The sequence below is a fragment of the Mangifera indica genome, chromosome 1, assembly GCF_011075055.1.
Source record: "Mangifera indica cultivar Alphonso chromosome 1, CATAS_Mindica_2.1, whole genome shotgun sequence".
Lineage (NCBI taxonomy): Eukaryota > Viridiplantae > Streptophyta > Magnoliopsida > Sapindales > Anacardiaceae > Mangifera > Mangifera indica.
Window position 1 is genome coordinate 2,220,150 of NC_058137.1, and position 12,268 is coordinate 2,232,417.

The following is a 12,268-nucleotide window of genomic DNA, read 5'->3' on the forward strand; positions in this document are numbered from 1 at the left end:
ATCCATACACTAAAGACAAAGTGGTTCTCAATTCCAAAAAAAAGTTCGTTATCATCTGCACGGGTCCTCGGTTATTGTGTTGCTTATTGCTTTCACGTTTATTGCCGTCCGTGCAATTATGAGCTGGGTAGCACCGATAGTACCCGGTTTTCTCACTGACCTTGATGGAATACCTGCAATCAGTGCCTTCGTGTTTGGTTTAACTGATTCCGACAAATGCCCGGGCAGTGAAGGCACCAGAGCTTTTGGTATGGGTAATATCAACAACTGGCCTCCAAGGACAGTTTGAGTTTATCATTTACAATTTGATCTAGTTTGAAAACAAATCAAATTGTAAACGATTATTCAAAATTTTTTCAACCCTTATCAGAATATAAATTTCTTAGGTTTGAATCGTTTTTCACACCTGGGATTGAAATCACTACAACTGACACAGTAGACATACAGTAAAATCCACAGGCCAATGAGTTGGAAAATCATCTTAACTACACAAGTACATTATTAATTGGTGAAAGATACTTTCCCAAGTAACAGAATACCATGACCGGATTAAAAATCTGACCAAAAGAATGAGATTATTGGGGGAAATCAAATGTTAAGGACGCAACAAAACATGAGTGAAAAATAATTCACTAGTCATTACAGATTTCAAAACAACTTTGAATTTTCATAGTCAAATAATTTTGCTCATGCTCACAAACAGATATCCTTTTTTGATGGGGCGATCACCCCACGGTCATAGTTTGTACATATAAGAACTACTTCCAACACAGACCTTCCACGAAGTGATGTAAATTTTTGAAATAAGAGAACAGAGAAAAGAAAAAGAGGAGCTATAAAAATATACTAAACTTATCAAAAGCATCCCCACATCACTTTTTTGTTACTAACAATATTCTTATCAGCTGTACCTGGAAGAAATTGTCATAAACACCATCTTTTCACATCATCCTAGCTCGCCTGCCAGCAATTTTCATAAAGAATTACCACTCTGTATAAAGGGCTTTGCCAAAATCATTTTACCTGGCACAGACAAATCATAAAATTTATTAACTACTATGTCACACAGATAATCACGATAAGGCTGATATGCAAGCATGTAAGAAAAAACAGGAATCTCAAGATCGTTTAAAAGAAAGAAATTAAAAAAAAAAAAAAAGCACACTAACCTTAGAGAAAACCTCCTCCTGTCCATGTGCCATCTGATTTCCCATTATCACCCACGGTTTTCTTGTCAGACGCACCTTGATGGAAATTATCATATCCATCATCTTTGGCATCATCCCAGCCAGCCCAACCATCATTGTTATTATTACCCACATCTTCTTTCTTGCTGTCTTTCTGGTCCCAATCATCCCAAGAACTTGAGGTATAAGAATTATGGTGGCCACCAGATGAGGACTGCCCTCCAGCTGGAGAATTCCATCCTTTGTTCTCCCTGTTAAACTCCTGATAAAATCCATTTTTATCACTTTCATTTCGTTGCCAGTTATCATTGTTCCAATTCATGCCATCTTTACTGTACTCCTCAACCTTCTGTGTGGCCAATGCCACAACCCCCCTCATAACACCCCATGTCTTCTGTCCAATCTCTGTTGTCTTTGCGGTGACAACAGTGACAGTTTCACTGACTTTGTGATCATAACCACCCTCCTTCACCTACACAAAATATTTTAATTTAAATACCGCATCTGATTTCAAGTAATGCAATTCTTGTGAAAAACAGCACACAGATAACAGTAGTGTTGACCTTCAAAAAACCTACTGGAATTCTAAAAGGTGGTAACAGGGTTTTCAGTGGACTGTTGAATGGGGTACCTCTAGCATGCAAAATGTTTGTCTATATATGGATAGTTTGGTACAAATTTTGTATCTACTGAAAATAGAGTGCCTGATTCTCTATCTTCTATAGGTTTTAGATTGGAATTTAAATTTTACAAAAATTTTAGTAATTGGGAGATAGATGAATTATCTTCAAATCTTGAAAATGCTCGTCTAAATAGATTGAAAGATGTTAGAATGTGAAAGCTTGAGTCTTTAGGTGAATTTTGTGGTAGATCTTTCTTCAATTGGCTTATCGATGATATTTCTTATCATCAACTCTTTCCTGCCTCTACAATTTGAAAAGCTAAGCTCTACGGTAAAGATAAATCATGCAAAAGAGGACTAACACTTGTTCACAGCAAGGAAAGAGAGCCAAAGCTACAAATAACCATAAAGATATCAGGTCTAGCAAACTAGCAACTTATATAACTCCTAACAGATGAAATTTGTAAGCTAATATGACCAATTGCGCAAGTCAAACCTAACAAAAGCATGTCTGTTCGTTGACAAAAATATATCTGCCCCAAAAGTGAATTTGTACCAAAGATATCCTTTGCAGCTGGCGTATCATAAAAGCTGAAATTTTAAGCTCAAATTAACCCTACATGACAGAAGAGTAAGAGCACTCAAAATTTCACACCGCCATTTCAAAGTCATAGTCCCTTTCTGCTAATGTCTATATTTAGATTTTGGGGTGGATACATACTGAGATGAATCTAAACACTTCTTGGCTTAAATTCAATTCGAATAAAAAATAATTCAATGCAAGTTTGTCAAGTAAAAATTAAGAATAGTTTAAGTTCTATTTGACTAAAAATGGTTCGGATTAAATTTATAGTTCAAATTTGTGACTTGAATTATGTTTCGAATTGGTGACTCATTAGCAAAATTACGTCGTTATATCTAATAATGAACAAAATGATGTTGTTTTAACAATTGTTTAACATAATTCAAGCGAACTATGAGCTAAGGTTGAAACAAAGTGAATCATCTATCTAGCTTGCAAACTGAACCAAGTCAAACTCTCTCTAGTTTGAGTTTGATTCGGTTTCAAAAACAATCCAAACTTCTTAACTCGCACTCGATTTGAATTCAAACCAAACCAGTTTTTGAACCCAAACCAACTCAGTTAGGGTCTAGCCCTATGTCTATCGTATGCTCAAAAGGTCCTGTAACGAATGCTAATAACTCTGCAACACTAAGATGAGATGCACAACATATTGGAGGCTACCATGGCGTCCAGATGTCTGACGTTAATTACACAAGACAAGTTCTAAACACAAGTAGATCTAGATCACAGGGAATATACCATGCACAGAAAACCAAAGCTTATCAGAATTTGAATCTACCACATCTGAACTTGAGACAATGAGGGAGAAACACAAAGTTGTGCTTTCTTGTAAGTCACAAACGTTAAAATACAAATTTGCACAAAGAGCTACCATGGCGTCATAAAACCAAGCATCAGTGATAACAAAGCTATCTTATTTTCTCAATACAACCGCCAGTCGCCAACTGGCTTTTTTTTTTTTCAATAATGTAATTTAAAACCACAGATTCTATGCAAATAAACCCAAATTAAAATTCTAACTTTTCCAATGACTATTTTACAGAAGAATACCAGAGGGTTGTTAGCTTAAATCAAAATCATCACCGGTAGGGTCGGATTCAAGTTGAGCCGAGCTCAAGCTCGAGCTCGGTTCGGCTTGAGGAAAGCTGAGCTCGCCAAACTCTCCTCAAACCAATTTGTGCTCGGCTCACTTGAGGAGAGCCAAGCTTGAGTTCGGCTCACTTGGTCAAAATGATGTCATTCTAGTTTATTCAAATTGAATTCCTCCAGACTTGCAGGCTTGGCAAGCGAAACACCCCTTAAGCTCAAACTTGACAATATTAAACTCTCAAGATTGAGCTCACAATCATGAATCAAACTTGCTTGAACCAAGTTTGTTTTCGAGCTCAAACCAACTCACTTTAAATTCAACCCTATCACTGGGCTATCAACATGAATTATTCATAAAATAATTATTATTTACAGATCATTACATCAAAACTACCTAAAAATATTAATAACTACAGTTAAACAACCAATCATTGCATTAGGGCACCAACACATATACAACACAAAGTTGATCAAGCTAATTATTAGCTCATGTGAATGCACGTCATAAATATTCACGCAGCAATCAAAATAGGGACAATACCAAACATATAATATCACATTTTCAGGAAATCAGGAATAGCTATACCATTTTTTAACATTCAAAATCAAAATCCAAATTACCTTAGAACTGAGCTCCTTTGTTCCTGCCTGAACAGCATTAGCAGCCGACTGAGCGGCAGAGGCTGCGACCAAGGATAACCTACCAAACCCCTGCCAATGCCAGATGCATACACAAAGAAACAACCAATCAATTTGCATCAAACCAAAAAAACAAAAACATGATAGAAATCACTAATCCCAGTCAAATCACCTGAGAAAAGGCAGAGAGAACATCCCCCTGGGAATTGTTATTCCTCTGTGAAGGAGCCGGGCTGGATCCAAACCCAACATACTTCCCTCCTTGAGAAGGCGGAATGCCCTCGGGTCGGGACTCATTCTGGGCCACTTTTCGCGAGAAAAAACTCTCCTTATTAGCGGCAGACGCCTCCAACTGCGCACGTGTGTAAATATCTTGAGTTGATTTGGACCTTACGGGCACGCCACCGGTTCCCCCACTTCCGCCTCTAAAATCCGAAACGGATTGGTTTCTTCTCATATCAGTCGGAGATTTAACATCGTCGTTGTCCCAATTATCCCATCCTCCATTATTGCCAAAACTACTGCCGCCACCACCGGCGCTTTGCGCCAGTGGAGGTTTCTTATTTCCACCTTTGAGTGTCTCCTTAACCACGGGTGGGTCCCGCCATGAGCGCCCCTCAGCTAGAGCTTGAATTTTGTCACGATAAATGCTAGCGGCATTGGTGTTGTACTTAGTTACGATATCGGTTTCTTTAGGAATCCCGTACTGCGCGAGAAACGCGTTGAGCCGTTCGTTTCCTCCAGATTCCATCTTCTTGATCTGGATCTCGGACCACGAGTCCATTGTAACAGATCGGACGAAGGAGATGTGGACACCTAGGCCACGGTGCTTGCCGGAGCACTCTAAGCACATGAACACGCCGTACGAAACCGACGCCCATTGCGGATTCTTTTGGGAGCAATCCACGCAGATCTTGTTGCCTGGCTGCGATTGAAGGTCTCGCAATCGCCTCGATGCGGCCATTTTTGGGTCCGTTCCTATCGATCTGAATCGGAATATGCAAAAATCTGATTGACGGAAAATGATAAACGAGAGAGATCCAAAAAAGAAATTAAAAAGGAAAACAAATTTAAAAAATACAAAAATAAAAGAAAATAAAAGGAAAAGGAAAAAAAGAGAAGGGAAATTAGGGGATTTTTTGTTTTATCCTTGCAAAGAATAACATGGATTTGAACTTATATAAGTAGGACAACGACAGCGTTTCGTAACCACTACAGAGGTGGAAACTGGATGAACGGTGTTACCGATTTTGACAAGACTGCTAATAGTGGCACGTGCCAATCATCCTCAGCCAATTTCGCTTGATGCTTGATAATATTTGAGTCAACTAAAATTCTCAGCCACCCAAGCCACATATTTTTTTTGCCCTTATTTATCATTAGATTATACTTAATTTCATAAGCTTTTTAATTAAAAAACATCTTAAGTTTGGCCATATCCCAACTTTCCAATGTTTTTATTTCCAAATTCCACCCGAATTGTAATTCCTGTATAACGACGGAAGAACATGAAGTTCTATATCTTTCCTAAAACGTAAATTGAGAAGAATGGTTTGCGTCGTGATGTAAATAAAGAAAAAGAGTGGCTTTTACCGATAAATCTCATCATGTCAAAGTCCATGAGTAATTGGGCCTAACTATATGGACTAAAAATTAAACAATTGGCCTAGCCCGAACTCTACACCACGACACCGTTTGATTCAAATATTATAATTTACAAATAATATTCAGTAAGTATTAGTCATTTAGCCTTGAGGCCCCACGCCTAAAATGAAATATAGCAGATCAGCCAGGACAGTGTCAAGCTGCATTTTGCCCATTGAACAATTTAACAAGAAGGCAAGACTTGATTCATCAATAAGGTAACACTCGAGACTGCTGTAAAATGAACCAAATTCCGTCTTGCCTTGATTTATCATAATTGAATCTCTTCACCATAGCATTGATTCAGCCGATTCATTAAGTCAGAATTTCCAATCGCAAAATTCGAATCCAGTTATCAAGCAACCCAGATTGCTCAATTTACTAACGTAATTCCATTAAAAGCGCATTTTCATTCCAAATAGAAAACACGTTACATTTTCAATAAAAGAACGAAAACCCCAACACGAAAATCGAAATTTGACCCTAATTAAAGCCACTACAACACCAGATTTACATAACCCTAGCTCAATCCCAACACCTCCGATTTAACCACCGAACCCGTAGAGAGTCCTACCCTGCCTCTTGAGAGCGTAGACGACGTCCATGGCTGTAACCGTCTTGCGTCTGGCGTGCTCAGTGTAAGTAACCGCATCACGGATAACATTTTCCAAGAAGATCTTGAGAACGCCGCGAGTCTCCTCGTAGATCAGACCGCTGATTCTCTTCACACCACCTCTCCTGGCCAATCGCCGAATAGCTGGCTTGGTGATGCCCTGAATGTTATCGCGCAGAACCTTCCTGTGCCTCTTGGCTCCTCCCTTTCCCAAGCCCTTGCCTCCCTTTCCACGACCAGACATTTTCTCGAGAAAATTTTAGAGAAAACTACTTATTTTTGAAGATATTATAATTTTTTTTTTTTGGTATGTTTTGATTATGTGGAGGTTGGGCTTTTATATACGAAGAGTGAAGAGGCTGATTGGTTTGTGTTTCTTTGTTTGGAGTGAGAGTGGATCTGGACTGTTGGATTTAGCGTCTATCTACGGTCAAAAATAGCGATCCGTGCCATTTGTTTTTCTTCAAGTGAAATAGCAGAGAAGATGTGGACTGTTGGATTGAGTATTATCAACGGATGATAATGGTTATCCTCGTCATTTACTTTTTCTAAGATTTCAATTGTCGATCAAGTTTGAATGAATGGCTAATTCTGTAACAGTAGGTTTATTTTTACTGCAGCCGGATTGGTGACGTGGCATAAGTTTCCCGCCGAGAGCCAATTCACCAAAGGATTTCTGTGATAATAAAAGTGTATATATTTAATATATATAATTATATATTATTTTATTTTTATTTTATAATTATATGATGATATATTATTATTTATTTATATGATTAAATATATAAAAATGCTTCTTTTCATGAATAATTAACCAATTCTGCAATTTATATTTATAATTTGGAAAAATACACTTTGATATAATTACTAATTTACCAGGTAACCATTCCTACAAATATTTAATACTCTATTATAAATCACTATAAATAATGGGTTTTTCAACAGTAGAAATGCATGTTTTTCACTATGTTAAAAATGACAAATTATGATTATTTGTTAACATTTTAAAAATATTTTTAAAAAAAGTCGTAAAAAATATAATTTGTCTATGATTCATCAAAACAAATTAAAGACAATATAAATATTATATATACATTTAAACAGTATAAAAATAAAGTGAGATATTCTATTCGTGAATCGGGATAATTACATTGCTTGCTGTAAACTTTGGTCATGCTCAATAATCACCTATGTTTGATATAAAATTTTAAATTGGTGTATGAAACCATGTGCCTTTTTTATATGTTATTTTAATAACATTTTATTATATAGATGAATTATTTTAAATCAAAAATAAAAAAATTAATTATAATATTATTAATATTTGATTAAATATTTAAAATTAGATATACATACATATATATATATATATATATATATATATATATATATATATATATAAAAAAAATTATTCTTAACCTTTTTACTAATTTAATCAATTATATATAATTTTTGTTATAATACTTAATCTCTCAATAAAACTAAAAATGCATTCAAACATAAAATAAAGGGTTATATTTTTTTTGTTTTTAACAATTGATATGAGTATTTATAATTTGGTTTAAACTGTAAAACTAAATAAATCATTTAAAAAATATAATTTGATTTGATTTAAGTTATAAAATAGTTTGATTTAAATTTAAAAAATTATTTATTCTTTAGATAATTTTCAAATAAATCAAACAAAACGGTATATTGTATTTTTTAATTATATATATTTTAAATATATATTTATATATACAATCATGACCTAAAAGGAATTATCACTCTCTCCCTCACAACAAGCCACAATCATCGATAAACTCTCTATTTTCTATTTATTGTTTCATATCTATCATCTGTTTTTTTTTTTTTTTTTTTTGCCTGAAATGAATTATAGCTCAGTTATTATTGTTCTAGTTCTAATCATTATTTTAGATATCATTTAACTTGCCATCCAACAATTTCGTAGTTATATAGTGGTTTGACTCAGCTCATCATCTCATCGTCATCCAACTCGCCGATAAATCTTTCCTTGTTTTTTTTTTTTGACTTATTTTTATATGCTTTTTTTTAACAAAGTGTATTATGATGCTCACTGTGAGTTACCATTAATGTCATCAAGATTCCTAAATAGGGGTTTTAAAATATTATTTTGTGCCAAATTCTTTATTTGTGTTTATTTAGTAGATATTATCACTCATTAATGAATCAACACTAAAAGAGTGTTTGGTTGAAGTTTTATAAATATTATTTTAATAATTTATTTTTATTATTTATATTATTTTATTTGATTTATCGATAATAAAAATAATTTTTTATCATCAAAATTTATATAATAGATAATATAAATATTAATTTAATTACTACCTTTATCTTAAGTATTAAAAAATTATAAAAATAATATTGATTTTATTATAATTATATTTTTATTTATTAATTTTTTTAGATAAAAATAATTTCATTTTTAATTAATGTAACAAATAATATAAAAATATTTTAGAATAATTATACTCAAAGATATTTAAATAAAATAATATATTAATATTTTATTATTATTTATAATTAAACATAATAATTATTTATATATATCTATTTTATCAAATTTTATAAAATATAATAATAATTTATAATTAATAATCTTTAAAATAACCTATCAGCTTTGATAATAAAGCAGTACCTAAACCTATTAGCGCCTGAATGCAATCGGCATGATTCTCATGAAAACCTTCTGGACAGTTGTCTATCTTTTTGTAATTTAAGATGGCTTCAATTTAATATGGGTTTTGAGGGCTCCTCTCGGGATCAAGTAATGTTTATCCCTCAGTAAACGACGTCGCGTTGATCTATAGTTGTTTGTAGGCACCTAGAAAAATAGCGGGAAAATTTTCTAGGGCTTTCTAGTGTGTTTCACACTCTGACAAACTCCTCTTTCGTTAGATTTCAGAGTCTCATCAAATTGGCTCAGATTGTTTCTCAGTTCAAAGAACATGGAAATCGATAACGAAGGAGAGGAAGATTTCGGATTCTCGCGAAACTATTTCCTGGCAAAAGACTTGGCCGCGTCAGGGAAGAAATCCACTCATAAGCTTACCGATATTGACGTAGTTGACGAACAGGTTTTTGCCTAAGTTTCCTTTTAATTATTTTTTATTTTTTTAAAAAATAACATTTTCTTTCTACTTAACATGTGCTATCTCTTTTGTTAAGTAGGAGCTAAGAGCGGCGGCTTCTAATATTGAACCTAAGCATGAGAAAGAGATTGCGTCACTGATTAATGGTTACAAAAGTTGGTATTCCAAATGGGTTTTCGAGCTGCGGTATGAGATTACTCTTTCAATTTTGTGGGATATGTGAGGTTTCGGAGCGATGCTGAACTGAGATTGTTTTTAATGAAATTCTTTTTACTGGCTGACTTTTGCAAGTGTATGTTTTTTTACTGTGTTGTTCAAGTGTGTTTTCATGCCCACAAAGTGTAAATTCATTTTAGGATGTTATTATTATAAGGTATTTTCCAGCGTTGCTGAAGATATGTGATGCTCAATACCATTGGGTTCGACAAATTGTGAAGATGTGTTTGGATGGTTGTTGCCCTTTTCTTTTTGGATAATCTTAGAGAATGAAATATCCTATAGGCCATGTGAAAAATGTGAATTTGTTGAAATAATCACAGGTTGTGGTGTTTTAAGACTGAGTTTTCTAGTCTTAATTCAAGTCTCTTATGATTCTAGGTGTGGCTTTGGCCTTCTTATGTATGGATTTGGATCTAAGAAGGCGTTATTGGAAGATTTTGCTTCGACAGCTCTAACAGAATATTCTGTGGTAGTAGTCAATGGCTATCTTCAGTCAATCAACATCAAACAGGTATCATCTTCTTGAACTTTATTTGTGGTCTTGTTGGTATAGATATTCCCTGTATCTAAATATACTAAATGAACTGAAAATGTATTTCTATATGTCAATTGTTATATTCAACTGTGAATCTTGACCCTCTAAATGTAGGTTGTAATAACTTTAGCTGAAGTTCTGTGGGATCAGTTGAAATCTAAGCGACGGACCCCTTCCAAGAATTTGCCTAAAGCTCAACAACCATTCAATTCTCAATCCATGGATGATCTTCTTGCATTTTTGGATGAGTCAGTGGTGGAAGATAATGATTGTTTTGTGTGTGTTGTTATTCACAACATCGATGGGCCTGGGTTAAGAGACTCTGAAACTCAACAGTGTCTTGCACAAATTGCTTCCTGTACTCACATTCGTATGATCGCCTCTATGGATCATGTGAATACACCTCTGTGTAAGTATACTTTTCTCTTTATGATTACTTATTGACACTTAGATTGCTGCTATTCCCATTGAACACTCTGCTGCATTGCTTTGGTTAAATGCTGTTTTGAAGTCCTATAGGTAATTTTGAGTGCATAATTACCTTAGGAATTTAGATGATCTTGGCTTTTCATCCTTTCATCATTTTATGGTTATTGTTAAAGCATTTCTTTAGACAGTGAAACACTTTATCTTGGAGTTTCCCTCTCTCCTTTAATGAAGGTATGTAAGGTCTTACGTTTTTTTTTTTGGTACATCAGTTTTAATGGATCTCACTTGGAAAAGAAGGTATGTACATGGCAGCTTGAGTTATTCAATTAGGTCTGTATATAAAAATATATGATATGCAAGTCCCAACCAATGTTCAGGCCATTGATTGATGCTACCATGTCATTCTGAGCCACAGAACAGTGCTAGTATGTTTGTCTACTGTCTACATGTTGGAGAAGAAAATTTGAGTTCAACATCAGGATATAAATTCAATTTTTCTATATTATTGTGTGCCTGTGGAAAGTACATATAGCATATGGTTGAGTATTATGAAGTTTATTTAGTGCCTTGACCTTATAACTTCATCCTGGTTCTTTATGTAGTGTGGGACAAGAAGATGGTTCACACACAGTTCAACTGGTGCTGGTATCATGTCCCTACATTTGCACCATACAAGGTTGAAGGAATGTTCTTTCCTTTGATTCTTGCACACGGCAATACTGCCCAAAGTGCCAAAACAGCTGCAATAGTTTTGCAAAGTTTGACACCTAATGCCCAGAGTGTCTTCAAAATTCTTGCTGAGTATCAATTGTCTCATCCTGATGAAGAAGGTATGTATCCATGTGCCATTTGCCGTTTTCTTTCACTTTTCATTTATCATAAACTCTTCACTTTTACTTCCAGGCATGCCAATTGACAATCTATACACAACTGCACGGGAGCGGTTCCTGGTGAGCAGTCAGGTTACTCTTAATTCCCATTTGACAGAATTCAAAGATCATGAGTTGGTGAAGACCCGAAGGCATTCTGATGGCCAGGATTGCTTGTACATTCCTCTTGCATCTGACGCACTTGAAAAACTGTTATCTGAGATGAGTCAATAAAGTGTTTCGGCACATTGCAGATTATCATGAAGTTGACAGGAATATTCACCAGTAATGCAAAGCACAAGGTTGTGCTCGGAAATTTTATGCAGTTCGGTTCTTATTTGGAATGGCTCAATTTAGCTGGTTCATGATGATTAAAGTCTATGGGGCTTGGAAGTTGATTTATGAGAAGCTTTCTCTCATTAAAATTAACATCAATTTGATGTTTCAATTTTTGTTTGTGAGAAACATTGTCCTTTAATCCAATGGACCTATAAATAGGATTAAACTCAATTGAATTGATTTGAATTTTACCAACTCGACTTATTAAACCTGAAATGAGTAGACAAGGTTATGACTCAGCCGAAAAAAAAATTAATTTAAAGAAAATATTTTTAAAATTTATATTTTTAATAAAAGGAAACACAAAGGAAAATTAAATTTTAATGAAAATTTTAGAGCGGCGGAAATGTCGTTAATCAACAACAGTTCTAAATTAGAATAAAA

At 34.4% G+C, this 12,268-nt stretch overlaps 3 protein-coding genes across 3 annotated transcripts; 1 reads left to right on the forward strand and 2 right to left on the reverse strand.

Moving 5' to 3' along the window:
- Positions 1-614: 614 nt before the first annotated feature.
- LOC123230108 (probable ADP-ribosylation factor GTPase-activating protein AGD6) lies at positions 615-5,275 on the reverse strand. Its single transcript, XM_044604502.1, has 4 exons — positions 4,296-5,275; positions 4,106-4,195; positions 1,170-1,659; positions 615-1,023 (listed from the first exon to the last, which is right to left on the reverse strand). The coding sequence occupies exons 1-3, from the start codon at positions 5,085-5,087 to the stop codon at positions 1,171-1,173; spliced, it is 1,371 nt and encodes a 456-aa protein (XP_044460437.1). The 5' UTR covers positions 5,088-5,275; the 3' UTR covers positions 615-1,023; position 1,170.
- Positions 5,276-6,157: 882 nt separating this feature from the next.
- Positions 6,158-6,697, reverse strand: LOC123194222 (histone H4). Its single transcript, XM_044607740.1, has one exon. It carries the CDS (start codon positions 6,622-6,624, stop codon positions 6,313-6,315), a length of 312 nt encoding a protein of 103 aa, XP_044463675.1. The 5' UTR covers positions 6,625-6,697; the 3' UTR covers positions 6,158-6,312.
- Positions 6,698-9,082: 2,385 nt separating this feature from the next.
- On the forward strand, positions 9,083-12,055 carry LOC123211135 (origin of replication complex subunit 2). Its single transcript, XM_044629680.1, has 6 exons — positions 9,083-9,478; positions 9,573-9,679; positions 10,091-10,223; positions 10,362-10,656; positions 11,279-11,506; positions 11,580-12,055. The coding sequence occupies exons 1-6, from the start codon at positions 9,350-9,352 to the stop codon at positions 11,777-11,779; spliced, it is 1,092 nt and encodes a 363-aa protein (XP_044485615.1). The 5' UTR covers positions 9,083-9,349; the 3' UTR covers positions 11,780-12,055.
- Positions 12,056-12,268: the final 213 nt, after the last annotated feature.